Source organism: Labrus mixtus, chromosome 10 (assembly GCF_963584025.1).
Source record: "Labrus mixtus chromosome 10, fLabMix1.1, whole genome shotgun sequence".
NCBI lineage: Eukaryota > Metazoa > Chordata > Actinopteri > Labriformes > Labridae > Labrus > Labrus mixtus.
Genome location: NC_083621.1, coordinates 25,303,736 through 25,318,599, shown reverse-complemented (window position 1 = coordinate 25,318,599; position 14,864 = coordinate 25,303,736). Strand labels below are relative to the sequence as shown.

Here is a 14,864-nt window from a genome sequence, read left to right as displayed (position 1 = left end):
GGTCTTTTTCCAACTTACAAAACTCAGATACACTGATGGATCGACTTTAATAAAGATTAGGTTCATGCTTTTCTTGCATTACAAAGAAAAGACAAGCAAGACACAAAAGAGGACAGAGAAGGTACAGTAGGGCTGCTCGATTATGGCAAAAATCCTAATCACGATTATATTGATAAATATTGAGATCATGATTATTAAACACACTTACTCATTGATTTTACAACATCTGCATTACAGGCATTTATCACACACAAAACAAGGTAAAATAAGTAAGTACAAATATATGAAAATACTAAGTAAAAACTGTTTGAGGTTGTAGTGACTTCATTTTGTCTGTCAAAAAAACCCATGAGCCACTGAGGGGCTGAACCAAAACTACTTTCTTAATTGATGTGTCGTCTTCTGTGTGGTGAGTCAATTAACTCCACAACATCCGTGCAATCACACTCAAACGGGTTTAATTCGACATCTTCCATTAACAATAAAGCCTCTGGTCATCGATATACACTTCTTAACCAAAACAACTAGAATGCAAACAAAAACAGGCTAAAAGTTCAGTCCAAGCTACACTCAACAAACTGCTGCTGCTCACCTGCCATTGATTTACCTTCACGATACACCATCGTGATTATTCCACCTATTGTGACAACAAGGAATTACAACAGAGAATACACACATTGAACACAAAAAGGTAGGGGTGATGAGTTCTTGAGGCCAAAATTTAAGGACAAACATTTTGAAACATTTAGGACTCTTTACAAAACTGAGTGTTTATTTACCCAAAAATCTCCGACACATTACATGTAGATTACTCTCTGGTTATTTCTTGTTTGGAGTCTCTACATTTTTCCACAAACAAATTAAATAGAAATTTGAAATTAAACTATTACTACTAATACACATAATAATATATCAAAACCTTACAGTTGAATTAAAAAAATGAAATAGAAGATGAATATAGGTATGTCTATTTTGTTTTTATGTCTACATGGCTTTATATCTGTAGTGACATTAATACAAAAAACAGTTTTTTAATCCCAGAATTTGTTGGGTTTTTTTCAATTATTGTTCTGAATTTTATTTTTATTCATTAGTTAACTTAATTTTTGTGCAACAGATACCTGACTGCGTCAGTATTATGCTTCAAAGCTGATATGTCAATGGTGTGAGGAGGGCTCTTTAGTCATTCTTATATTACACAAGGTTGGCAGAAGGTGAATGACATGATGCTACACACTCCTGTACAGTAGGTGGCGGTAGGCACCTTTGAGCTGTTTGCGATCCACCAACAAAAAAACAAAAGAAGAAGAAGAAGATGGTACGCAATTGACTGAACTTTTCCCCGCCTGGCCAATCAGAACCAATTCTCGTTTGTGCAATCTCGCGGGACTTTGTGAGAGCTGGATTCAAACAGCGGCGGTTTGACAAACAACCGATCAGTGAGAAGGTAAATTAACATGTTTATTTGTTTTTATTTTATAGGCTGCTGTTCATTTTGTATCCTATAAGGTTCGAATTAAAGAGATAAAATAGTAGAGTTGCTTAGTTTCCTCACATGACGTTAACGGATTTAACAGCATTTCGTCTGATTTAAACAGTTGTGAAGGAAACAAAGCGCCATTTTGGGGCAAATAAAAGTTACCTATTTACCTGGTTACCTATGTGTCAAAAGATGTCAAAGTTATCTGAAGATAGTTCGCTACAGAGTACCTGTTCACCAAACTAATAATAAATCACTCTTTTGTATTCCGCTGTCGTGTTTTCTGCACACTTTGTGATGTGTTGTCACAGATCAGGGTGTATGTTACACAAACAAGCTTTTCATGGTGTTTTTGTTAATAATGCTATCACTAAACTAAACATATCAAAGTCGATTAAACACCAGCACTCACGCTGTCAGTAAACATCAATAAGAGAGAATAAACAAAACATTTTAAAGTCTGTATGAATATGAAAGATACTGGTTTCTTTCAGTCGGGCTCTAGTATGAAACATAGCACATGTGCAAATTCAATCAATAAATCAAATGTATTTATAAAGAACATTTACACACAGCAACAGCTGACTAAAGTGCTTTACATGGAGCAACAGAGCAGCACAGTACACAAAAAACTCAAACATAAAAGTTAATGGTAAATGGACTTGAGTAGAGTTTATCTAGTCCTCTGACTAATCAAAGTGCTTTTACACCGCAGGTCACACCTACACATTCACAGGCTGCTATCTAAAGCGTCCATCAAAAGTAACTAATCCATTCATACACATTCACACACCGACGAAGCAGCGGAAGCAACTTGGGGTTAAGTGTTCTGCTCAAGGACACATCGGGCTGATTCAGCCAGTCGGCCCTGACCCAACTGTTACTAATTTCTTGGCAACATTTCAGTATTAAAACGTCATTTGTGTAATGTAGTCTGTGGTATTGAAACGGGTATCAGCTTTGTTTGATTTTATAAGAGAATCTTGAGTTGTGACAATCCTGACTCAGTATTCTCCACCCTTCAACCTACGTTACCCCACCAGTACCATTAATCCATCTTTTGTGTGGTATTTTCGTTATTGTATCTAATCTTAAATTAGACAGGTCATCTCAATGAGAGGATGGGTCGTTCTTAAGAGACGACATTAATTGCCGTCAAGCTTAAATAAAACATCCCCCTTTGTTTTCCTTTTTCTTCCCAGATGGGAGCCGAAGAAGAGATCGAGCGTCTGAGGAGCCGGCTGAGGGAGAAAGAGGAGCAGCTCCATCAGGCTGCTCAGGCTGGCCTGACTCTCCTCAACCAGCAGATAGAACTGCAGAGCAGACTGGACGAACAGAGAGTGGAGATGACCAACGAGCGTGAGGTACAACACACCGTACACGCCTGGAAATCTGTTAACCAATGGCTCTCTCTGGATTATTCTACGGTATTTTTTTTACTTCTTCACCTGGCTTCTTGTGATTTGTGTGTCAAAGGCCCTCGAGCAGAACAAGTACTCCCTGCAGAAGGAAGTGGAGCTGAAGAGTCGGATGCTGGAGTCTCTGCAGTCAGATTACGACTGTGTGAGGAACCAGCAGAGACAGCAGCTGGAGGAGCGACAGGAGCAGCTGGAGAGGAGCCACAGCGCAGCTCTGAATGAGCTCAACAACAAGGTCAAAAATCGATGTTCTCCTCTTTTCTTGTCTGCTTCAAATGTCTGTTCACTGCAGATATTTATTACTATGAAACAAAGACATGTTAGTGCGAGACAACTGGAACCATCACTCCTCCAGTCTGCTCTTAAGTAAAGAATATTAACAGTGAGACATGACGTTCATTTTAAAAGCTTTAGTCGCTCCTGTTAGTTATTTTATAGCATTGGTCAGACATTCTTCTTATTAAAGCTTGTTGTTTGTAAGATGATTTTAAAAATGTGATTTTCACTGAATGATCTCTGATGTTACCTTTCTCATCCTGGAAAATAGATCAAACTATGAAAACAAATATTGTGCTATAAACCATTATAATTAAGAGTCTAATAAAGTGTAATGAGTGACCAGGACCTCATGGAGACATGTTATTACTCACAGTGCCAGCTGATGTGTGTTTGTGTTCGTCTCTCAGATGCTGAGGCTGCAGTCGGCTCTGGAGGAATCGCAGCTGAGTGAGAAACAGCTGAAACACAAACTGGAGGTTCAGACCGAGACTCTAAATAACAAGATGGAGGAGCTGCGAGCTCTGAACGAGCACACGCAGAGCTCCATGACGTCTGAGATGATGGAGGTGCAGATGAAGATCATGGATCTGGAGACCGTTAAGGTGAGGGGGAGCAGACGTACCCAGCGACAGGCTGACACTCTAAGCTTTCTGTAACAAGCTGCTTCTTTTCCTGATCCCAGTATCCTCCAGACATCTATCAGGTGGAGTTGTCTTAATCAATAAGTCAAATGTTGTTGTTTGAAATCTCCCAGGTGGAGTTGGAGCAGACGCTGCAGGAGTGTCAGTACAGGGAGCAGCAGCTGGAGCTGACCAACAGCAGCCTGCAGAGACAGCTGGAGCGCATCACGGAGGAGAAAGAGGAGAGAGAGAAAGAGGCTGTTTCCTGCTTTAATTCTTTAGAGGTAACCATAACAACACAATGAACTACACTTGTACACAGAATAACTGAAATAAGTAGAGTTAACTGAGATTGCTCTGAGACATTAACCTGCTGTTTTTATGTGCACGTCACCATTAAAAAACATATTTTCATACTGATTTGAGCGGGAATGTTAACGTTCAATACTCAAGGTAGCCAAAGTCTATATGCTCGGGCCTTTTATCATTTTAATATTATTTGTCCTCCTGAGATTAACCAACCATCTGACGTTCTCATTATAGCAACTTATAGTGGATTCTGTTGCTTCGTCTTGGTTTTTTTTTCGTCACATTTTACCTCAGGTGACCCCCGTCCTGTCTGTTCACATGTGAAAACTACTATGCTGCTTTAAAGTGAAATCCTGTCTGCTGTGCTCCTCAGTATTCCATGTGTTCAGTCTTTGTAAAGCACATTAATCATATAACCAAGCCATCTGTGATCTTCAGGAGAAACATTAGGTCTCTTTAATTCTTCAAATACATATTCAGAAACAGGAGCATTTGGTTTCAGACGGCCGTGATATTAGCTGAATGAAAAAGTCTATCAGGCAGTGACCAACTTCTAGTGGATACGATCACACTATCATTGAGACTGTGTGTATCTCTGCGACTGTTTGCTCATGTTGAATGTCTCTGCATCCGTCAGAAATCTCGTGAGACCAACAGGGACCTCCAGATCCAGTTGGACCAGCTTCTACAGCAGGCGCAGGATCCCAACAGCAAAGGAAACTCCCTGTTTGCTGAGGTAGGCACAAAATGCAGCTGCAAACATTCAGAAAACCAACACCAAGGAATACACTGGATTAAACTTTTGTTAAAATTATTCCAAGCACGCTCAAAGTTTCCACATTAACAACAAATAGCTGTCATTTCAACGTTACACGGATTGGAACGTCATCATGCATGAAGTCTTACTCTGTGAAGTTAAAAATCACTAAGCAGACGTTTAATGTCTGTGTTTCAGTTGGAGGATAAGCGAGCCGACATGGAGAGACATCTGATCAGTATGAAGGTCCAGTATCAGTCTCTGCAGAAACAATACGCCTTCAGCAAGCAGCAGCTGCAGCGCATGAAGGTAAAGACTGTTAAAGAGGTTCAATCCTGAGCTCTATATACATTCTTTGTTGTTTGTAACTTGAATGACACCATGGATGTGTGTTTGTCTGTCAGGTCCAGATCGCCACTCTGATGCAGCTGCAGGGCTCCCGAGCCGACCCGGCTCAGCTGGAGAGACTCCAGTCAATGCTGTCGGAGAAAAACGGAGAGATCCAAAATATGATGACTAAACTGCAGAGACTGGAGAAGGTGGAGGTAAGCCAATCACATTGACACGTCTTTTATAACATCAGTAAACATAACGGGAGTGTTATAAATCAGTGTCTGTTTGATTCAGTTCCCACAGCTTTATATTTGACTGATAACTAAAAACCTTTAAGATTGATTCAGACCGAGTGGTTTCACTGTCTTGGCTGACCTTTAAGCCTTTCACGATCATTTGCAGACTCGAGCACGTAAAAGGTTTTGCTGTCTATGAAAGGCTCAGATTCATGTTTTTACTAAGTCTGGCGGCTTTGATAAGAGGGATGTGAAGATCCAACTCTTGAACAAAAAGGATCTCTCCCTGTCTGTAGGGATTGTTGCTGTAAAATTGTCAGACACTTAGAAATAGGGTTGGACAGTCCAAGCAAAAATACAATTTGATAATGACTGTGAACTATTTCCTCATTATCTAAAGACACCTTCCGCCCCATGTGGAAGGGGAGAGACCATGTCTTTTTCACAGCTCTAGTCAGTCTTAATTCATGTCAGTCGCTGTGTTTACATGAGCAACATTTCTTTAATCCAGCATAAAACACTCCTCTGGATCAGAATGAAAAGTCTTTGTGAATGAGCTGGATCTGATCATTCTCTTCTAACTGACGTGTTTATATGTTTACACTTTTTTATTCTGATCAGGTTTTCATTCCAACTATTAGTGTGATGTAAACATACTGTAGCTAGTGTGTGGAGACTTCTCATGTGCTAGTTTTTACCTGGAAAAAGTTTAACCTTATTTTTTTAAAGGAGCTCCACAAAAAACTCTTCGCTTTTTGTCCAGTTCCAGATTTCAAACCACAGACGTTTTAGCGGCACCTGACTCTAATGCTTTCTTCTTCTTTTGTGATTTAAACGTGTTAGCAAACAGATTTCAGATATACTACTGCCAATGTCTGGCAGTAGTCCCTCATTACAACCAGGGGCCTGTAAAAATATAATGTAAAAATATAAATTTTTAAGATTATATAAAATTCATTATAAATAAATGAATAATAGAATATTATGATCCATCCCTATTCAGACAAATACCTAACAAGAACTTTCAGTGGACCTGGTTTGGTTTAAGGCTTCAAGGGGTTTGCTCTTAAAGATAACAATACAAACAGGTCTCAGGTTTAAAATAGGAACATTCCCCTTCAACTTAATCTGATGTTTCAGCCTCAACATGACTTCTGTTCAAAACCTGAAAAGGATAGGATATTATCATCGCAGTGATGTGTACTTGTTAAACAATATGTTCTTAGATGATATAAACTGTGTGTGTGTGTGTGTGTGTGTGTGTGTGTGTGTGTCTGTGTCTGTGTCTGTGTCTGTGTCTGTGTCTGTGTGTGTGTGTGTCTGTGTGTGTGTGTGTGTGTGTATAGATGAATTTGAAGTCTCAGCCAGCTAATCCAGCTCCAGCAGAAAGCGCTGACGGCCAAGATGAAACGTACTACACCGACCTGCTCAAAATGAAGCTCAACAACACAGTGTGAGTTTAATCTGTTTGTTCTGTTTCTCTCTTAATCAATAACATAAATAAAAACATTAATAAACATCATTTCATAAATACATATTCTGTGACCGTTACACTTGAATCTCTGGTGAGAAATTCAGTCCTGTAACTCTGCAGAGAACCGCAATTATAAAACCTGTCTTTTCCTTTACCTTATATCCTTTTTATTTATTTCATCTCCACTCATGCCTTTGACTGAATCTCTGTCGCTGTGTGTGTTCAGGAAGGATGCAGAGCGTCTTGGGGATGAACTCTCCCTGCAGAGGATGAAATCTTTGTCAGAGAGTCAGAGAGCTTTGGAGCTGGAGAGGAAACTCTATTCATCTGAGCGTCTGCTCAAACAGGTAACAGGAAGCTCTGAATGTGAACCTGTTTCTCCATGAACACTGTGGATACACAGCTGGAAGCCGCACGTACACATCTGTCTCTCAAAATAGGATCCTGAAGGTTCATGTTTTGATATACGCTAGTGACCATGTTGACTTGACCTGTCTGTCCTGTTAAGAAAAGCTACAGAGATCAGGTGTTTCAGTCTGTCAGACAGTTTGAAGATACAATGATGCCAGTGTTCGGTCCTTTTATTGTAGCTCTTCTTTAGCGTCAAGTTTCAGTTACAGACTCTGCTTACTATTAATAATAAACCCTTCACACAATAACACACGTGTGGTTTTCACTTTGATGAGTAACCTGATAATGGCAGAGGCCTTTAAAAAAAGGCAGTTATAATCTTTTATTCTTCTTATTCACATGAGCTAAAGTTTTCTGTCACACATTTGTACTTCTGTCTTCTTCATATTTTAACAAAAGAGAAATACAAAGTGTCACTGAATAGAGCAGCTTATGTAGAAACAGATCTGTTCCTCGGAGGCTCCTCAGCAGACCGAGACGCTCAGGAGGGGCTGAGGGCTGAGCTGCTGCTAACGTTAGCTTAGCTCATATCTTTGTTCACTTACACCCAGACGTGGAATGTTTTAAATCCTTCATGTTAAGATAAAATTGAGATCCAAGATCTTTTGATGACAGGACTTGAAGCAGACTTTAAATGTCCAACCACCCGTCTGACAGGGGTTGTTTTTGTGGTCAAGGCAAGGCATTTACTACTTAAATCTTTGTTTCAGTACAAAAAAGTTGCAAGCAAACTCCTTCACACTCAACTTGTTTCTCTTCCTCCTGCTGCAGACTCAGAGCGACAAGATCAAACTGCAGCTGCGAGTAGAGGAGCTGCAACACAAATATGAACCTAAAGGTGAAAACAGTGATACCAAACTCATGTTCACACAACGTTTCATGAGTCTCCGGTGATGTCAATGGAAATCAGAGGACTTGTTGCTTGTTTTAATGTTTCCATGTGACTGCAACATGTTCCCTCAGACTCAAAGAAGAACCTGATCCAAAAGAGAAAGAAAGAGAAGCTTCCTGTTGATGTCACTTTGTGCTCTGAGGAAACAACGCTCGATAAAGTCGAGCAGATTGTTGCTGCGGAGGTGGAGGTCACAAACACGAAGACTGCAGATTCTGAAGTGGACTCTTCTTCTACAGCTGAGGCTCTGAGCTCCAAACAAGATGTGAACACCGGAGGTCAGTCACTTTGTTGCTTGATACAGAGTCGAATAGGCTTTTCACCATAATATTCAATCATTTTAAAATTAAGTATTTTTCTAGTGAAAATCAAATGATATGGATATCTGATCAATACAACAGCAACGCAGTGAAGCCCTGACACTCAATGTTGCATCATTTCTTGTTTTAAATTACCATAAAATGCGGGGAATGTTAGATGCACTTTTAATACCTTTTTTTGTCCATCTAACAAATCAGCTGCTTCCTTTATACAGTGCAACCAATAAACCGGTATAAAACACATGAACACAAGTTCAGCCACTGCCACCACCACGCTGCACACAACCCGACACGATTGAAAGTTCCCCCCATTCATCGTGTATTGCAAGCTGTGTTGGATAACAACGCAGACCAGGCTGGCTGCGTGCATCTGAACATCTTTTCTCCCTCATTAGTTCATAATCATACATCTTAAGAAAACGTTGGTATACTGTTCAGTAAATAAAGTTTGTGGAGCGCTGGCTTGATTGAAAGACTCCTCTTAAAGTTAAGGAGTGACCAGCTGACCAAGTCGCCCTGACTTGGTCCGGACTACAACAACTTTCACTATGGACAGAGAGTTTAATTACCGTACTGTAGCTAATAGGAGTGCAAGCTTCACAAAGTGAAAACAGATGGAACTAAAAGAGCAACACAGCTGCACAACTTGTCCAAGTGTTGGACTTTACTGAACACAATGGATATCATCAGACAGGAAGACGGTTTGAAACTTTTTCTCTCTGTGAGACACCCCCCCCCCCCCCAAAAAAAAAAACGAAACAAAACTGTGTCCTATTTACCGGTGCGTCTTATATTTCTGATTTTATAGTACCATAAATGTCAGGGTAAACTCCTGCACAATGTCTCAATTTCAAAAATACATTGTCACAATGTAGACAGTCTTCTCTCTCTTTTTTTAAAAGCTTTGGTTCTTTTTCAGTACTGTTGATCATTCAAATATGATTGGGATTGTATCGTTTTAAAACAGGTGGTTGACAAGTATTCAACATGTTTGACAACCGTAGACTTTAAATGCGTGCTGGTTCAGTATGAATCTAGTATTTGGTGCATTTTTTGTGGTAGAGCTGACCTGTTGATAACCCCCTCTTTGTGCTGCAGTCTCCCACGCTGAGCCGCGGCCTGCAAAGTGTGTGAAGATCAGCGGAGATGAGCCTGTTGTGATCCCCAACCCCAGGTTAGTTTGAGTGTGAGTGTGAGTGTGTGTCTGTGTGTGAAAGAGTCAAGGTCAAAATGTGAATATGTTTTTTTTTTGCATCAGGTTCAATGTTGAGCTGCACAGTCTGATTGTGTTTATTTATAAAGCCTTATGAAGGGGTTTAGCATTGTTTCTTTTCAGCAGTTGGGACCTCCTCACTTTTCATTTCACTGAACATAATTCTCACTCTGCTGTCTGAAAAATGTGACACTGTGTTGTAGTGTGTTTCTGTTCTACTCAGTCTGTGCTGTGACCAACAGAGCTTTCATAGATATCAGTTTTTCTTACGTAAAACATAGCAAGAGCTCAGTTAATCAAACATGAAAGTAATATAATCTCATTTGAAGTGGACTGCAAGTTGCAGAGGTCAGCAGTAGTTTTATTTTTTTTAAGCTGTCATATAGGTCAGGTCCCAAACTTTTCAGAGACCGGTCACCCCACTGTCCCTGGAGTTTGGTTTATTTTTATACACAGTACATATATATTTTTTTATTATTATTATTATTATACTCTGTTATTGAGAGACATGCTTCTCACACACATAGGCCTGAATTACACACATGCACAAACAGGAGAACGAGAAGCCAAAAGCAGATAGCGCCCTCTGCTGGTTTAAAACAAGTTTTGCAATTTATTTTGTTTCCAAAAATATGTAAATTGTCCATATTTGTATTCATTTTTTATTTACCTGAAACATATTATAACATCCGTTGTCAGAACAGTGACAACGTAATAAAAGATTACAAATGACGGGGCACCAGAAAGATATGTCAGTAATGTAGCGCTCACCCTGTGTGGAGGCTTATAGTCCTCGTCACAGCGGCCGTGGGTTCGAATTCGACCTCTGCCCTTTGCTTTATGTTGGCCCCACCATCTCCTCCCATCATTTCCTGTCTCTCTTCAGCTGTCCTGTCTAATAAAATCAAAAATATCTTTGAGAAAAATATTACAAATGACAACTGAGAAAGAATGTGTTTATACATTTTCTATCCCACTATTCCCTCTGTTTCCTGCCCAGTCAACTTACACATTGATTGATTTTATATTATATTTGAGTGATCACCGTGTGTATTTGTGATCCCGCCCTCAGCTCTCCTGTGACTGAGGAGAACCAGCAGCAGAACAAGAGAGAGGAGAGAAGAAAGAAACCGAGAACAGTGGAGATGATCCATGTGGGCTCAAACAGCACCATGGAGAACCAGTGTGCTCAGCAGTAAGACCACAGACTGTATCAGGAGACTTTGATTTACAGTCTATGAGAAGGCCTGGGACTCATCTGAACATTGAGCTGTCACACACATGTGGATGTACAATATATATATATAAATGTATATTTGTGTTTGCATGCTGCTAAAATATCTGAAGTGTTTTGAAAATAGTTTGTATCGTTATCATTAAAATATATCAATTTTTACCATGTAACTGTTGTTTTGTTCCGCTGTTTAATCCACATTATTAACCCTTAAATATGCAGATATGAAACCTATAAATCTTTATGAACATGAATCTAAAAATGAAGTTTCATGATATGTTTGAATATATGCAGTGCACACTCAAAGGCCTATCCAAACACTGTTCACACAAAAGAATACAACATCCTAGAAAACATAAAAGGATTTATTTTAGAGTATTTTATCGCAAAAAAAAGGCTAGAAGCAGAATACAAGTCATTTCTATGTATACACTTTAACAATGAGAAGGCAATAGGCTATGTAAAATATACAATTTTACATTTGTATTTTTGGTTTTTTGGAGGCATCTCGCAACCCCCACTTTGGGAATCCCTGGGCTATGGTATTAAGATATGGCTGACTTAAAATCTTATTTACCATCATACAGTTAGTTTCTACCAAGACATCTTCTCCAGACTCTACTGTTCTTAAAGTGGGGATTGGGACCCAATGGGGGCTCGTGAGACACTGAGAGGGGCGTCACAAGATGCCTTCCATAACTAAATGAAAAAGTTGAGTGATCTAAAATTACTATAATTTTAATTTAAGTCCCGCCTCTGATGAGGCAAATAGCCAATCAAAGATTTGGATTTTGGGGTGCCACCTGGGAGGGACAGCCAGATTTAAAGGGGGGGCCGTGCAACCCCTGGCCAAACCCTGTAGACACGCCCCTTGCTACCTGGCCACTCAGATCATCAGATGGAGGTCTTTTAGCCGTACTTCGATCAAAATCCAGAGAGGAGGCCTTTAGTTACTATGGTCCCTCTCTCAGGAACAAACTTCCTGCTGACCTGAGAACCCCTACTGTCTCTACTTTTAAAGGGAAACTTGTGATTAACTATAGAAATTCAGTGATTAATCACGATTTAAATTAAAAATCACTGGTTTGACAGCCCTCATTTCAATACAAAACACTTATTCAACATCATTCAAAAAGTTGCAGAGGAGTATCCTGTTCACAACCTTGTTTTCTCTAATGACCCCTCTGCTGAAATGTGTTATGTGTTATTCATTCGAGGTGGATGTGAAAGTATTTGTGTAATATTCCTCGCATTATTCCAAGAAAAGCCAGCAGGGACAGAGTGGCGAGGACGGCCAGGGTCAGAAAAAATCCAGGTAACCTGCAAACCAGAAGGCACCAAGTCAACTTTATCACAGTCTTCAAATAACAATAAAAACATTTGATAAAACATATTAAACATTCAATCATATTGTAAGCGTAATGGTTTATAATCCACCTTTTCTTGCTGGAATTGATGTATCCGTTGAAATAAATCTGTCGGCCGATCATGTAGACGAGACCTGCTGCAGCTGCCGTCGCCTCATTGAAGAACATGCCGCAGGTCCACAGAGTGACCAAGAAGAGAGGGTAAAACTCCACACAGTTCTGACTGCAAACACACACACACACAATTCCTTAATTTTCCAAAACATTTATACAAGTCTGCCCATTTTAGGGTTAACTAAACACTTCGATCAGTAATCCCCAGAGACTGAGCATTGTGTCCCCAGTATGTACATGTTAAAAAACAAATTCCCCGAAGACTACAATAAACAGTGTTTAAATTTATGACATGTATTGTAGGATGAAAAACGAGATGAATTCATCCTCTGGGTACCATGAACCACTGCTTGTTGTTGAGATATTTCACAGTGGACTGACAGATGCATTGCACACACTTTGTTGTGCAGATTTAAGTTTTCTTAACCGTTATATAACACATATTGTAGAATATATGACACGTAGTCTGTGTTGAACAAGTTAAAGAAGAGACGTGTTAGTTCTCTCACTGTGCTCTGAAAGTCCTCTCAAACTCTGGAGGTCCAGTCACAGCAGGAGGCAGGACTTTATGGGCCATCCTGGACAAGCCAACCCGCCGGGCCAGGTAACCTGCAAGGAGACAGACTTAATCCAGGTCCTAATTATCTCTCTCATAACATTTACGTACGTAGAGGACAGACAGGTTTTTCAGTCTGCTGAAAGCCTGCATGTCTACAGAGGACATGTTTAACTTTCAAAGCTTATCATTGTTGCATTACATCAGAGCATGAATAAAAAAGGTTTTTGTATAGTTTTCTTTATCTCTGGTATGTCACGTACGGGTACGGCTCCTAGTTTAACATGGAAAACTCCCACACAAGTTTACGAGAGTGTGAGAAAAGCACTTTGTGAATCTTTAACAGTGAGGTTAAATAGATATAAAGATATTTTCAGCTCACCCATTTGTAGGGCCGACAGAAGAGTCACTTCAGCCAACAAGAAAGGGGAGTCTGATCCCATGGCTCTGCTGAAAACTAAACGCACAATGCTCAGTCTTCATGAAGTACAAAGTGAACTTTACATAACCAGCAGAACAGACATCCTGGGGGTGGGGAGCTTTTGATTTAGGACATCCCACAACAAGCGCTGTCATGTTATCAAAGCTCTGCTCTGCTACTGAACACACAAGAAGAGAAGAGAAAGTTTATCTATAAAGCACATTTCATTACAGCTAAGCTCATTGTGCTTTACATTGTGACATTCTTACGTTATTTCAACCATCATGAATAAGAGAGGAATATGAAATCAATAAAAACACGCACCCAATGTACATCAGACACATTAAACACCAAAAAGCATCAAATAAAAATAATAACATACTGTACATACAACCAGTGAAACGTGTTAACATGTATACACACACACACACACACACACACACACACACACACACACACACACACACACACACACAGTCAATAACTTTTGCTTGGGATAAATTAGATTTGGTTTTAAGTTCAGCTTTAAAAGTAAAGATAGTTGTGATGGACAGTGGTGATTCGGGAGTCTGTTTGGGCCCCAGGCAATAAATAATTAGGGGCCCTACATTCGCATTTATCATGCCTGCCAGTGTCCCCATGTTTACTCCTCTTCCTCTTGTTTCCTGTTTCTGTTTTCTATCTATCTATCTGTCTATCTATCTATCTATATTTTCTATAGACAGATAATTCCTCTTCAACAACCTTTGGTATTCACTGCAATAATGCTTAGCAGGGCACCGAGGGTGAGAGCTGTCAAATGGGGCCCCCTTAGGGGGGTTTCTTACTGTCATTGCAAAATTTGCACATTTCGGGTCACTGCTATGGTTTAAAGTTTGTCAGACCTCAGGGGCCCCCTACTGGCCTGGGGCCCCAAGCAGTTGCCAGCCTTGCCTGTTGACAAGGAGCACCTCTGGAGATGGACCTCAGGTCAGCAGGTAGTTTGTTCCAGAGGGAAGGACCACAGTATAAGGCCTCCTTTCCGGACTTCCATCTAATTCTTGGTACGACTATCAGACCTCCAGTTTTATGACCCGAGGGTCTGGGTCAGTTTGAACTACATGTGAGCAGGTCAGAAATGTACTTAGGAGTGGAACCATTGAGAGCTTTATGGACTAATTATAGGATATTGAAGGTGACTGTGTGTTGTACAGGGAGCAAATTGAGTATTAACATAACAGCATAACAGTCACCGTTTTAAATGGTAAATGGACTTGAGCATGTACAGCGCTTTTCTACTCTTCAGATTACGAAAAGCGCTTTTACATCGCATGTCACACCTACCCATTCACACCCATTCACACACTGATGGTAGAGGTTTCTGTAGTGACACCATCAGAAGTATCTAATCCCATTCATACACAACTCTACACCACTGATGGAGCAGCGGG

The 14,864-nt window shown here is 40.1% G+C and overlaps 2 protein-coding genes across 2 annotated transcripts; one reads left to right on the top strand and one right to left on the bottom strand.

Annotated features, from left to right (window-relative positions):
• Positions 1-1,342: 1,342 nt before the first annotated feature.
• On the top strand, positions 1,343-11,213 carry spdl1 (spindle apparatus coiled-coil protein 1). Its single transcript, XM_061048807.1, has 14 exons — positions 1,343-1,447; positions 2,683-2,844; positions 2,957-3,133; positions 3,585-3,779; positions 3,932-4,081; positions 4,744-4,842; positions 5,062-5,172; positions 5,268-5,408; positions 6,779-6,885; positions 7,133-7,253; positions 8,089-8,155; positions 8,281-8,487; positions 9,628-9,703; positions 10,815-11,213. The coding sequence occupies exons 2-14, from the start codon at positions 2,683-2,685 to the stop codon at positions 10,939-10,941; spliced, it is 1,740 nt and encodes a 579-aa protein (XP_060904790.1). The 5' UTR covers positions 1,343-1,447; the 3' UTR covers positions 10,942-11,213.
• A 110-nt stretch (positions 11,214-11,323) lies between these two features.
• On the bottom strand, positions 11,324-13,551 carry mgst2 (microsomal glutathione S-transferase 2). Its single transcript, XM_061048813.1, has 4 exons — positions 13,396-13,551; positions 12,967-13,066; positions 12,414-12,566; positions 11,324-12,296 (listed from the first exon to the last, which is right to left on the bottom strand). The coding sequence occupies exons 1-4, from the start codon at positions 13,454-13,456 to the stop codon at positions 12,185-12,187; spliced, it is 426 nt and encodes a 141-aa protein (XP_060904796.1). The 5' UTR covers positions 13,457-13,551; the 3' UTR covers positions 11,324-12,184.
• Positions 13,552-14,864: the final 1,313 nt, after the last annotated feature.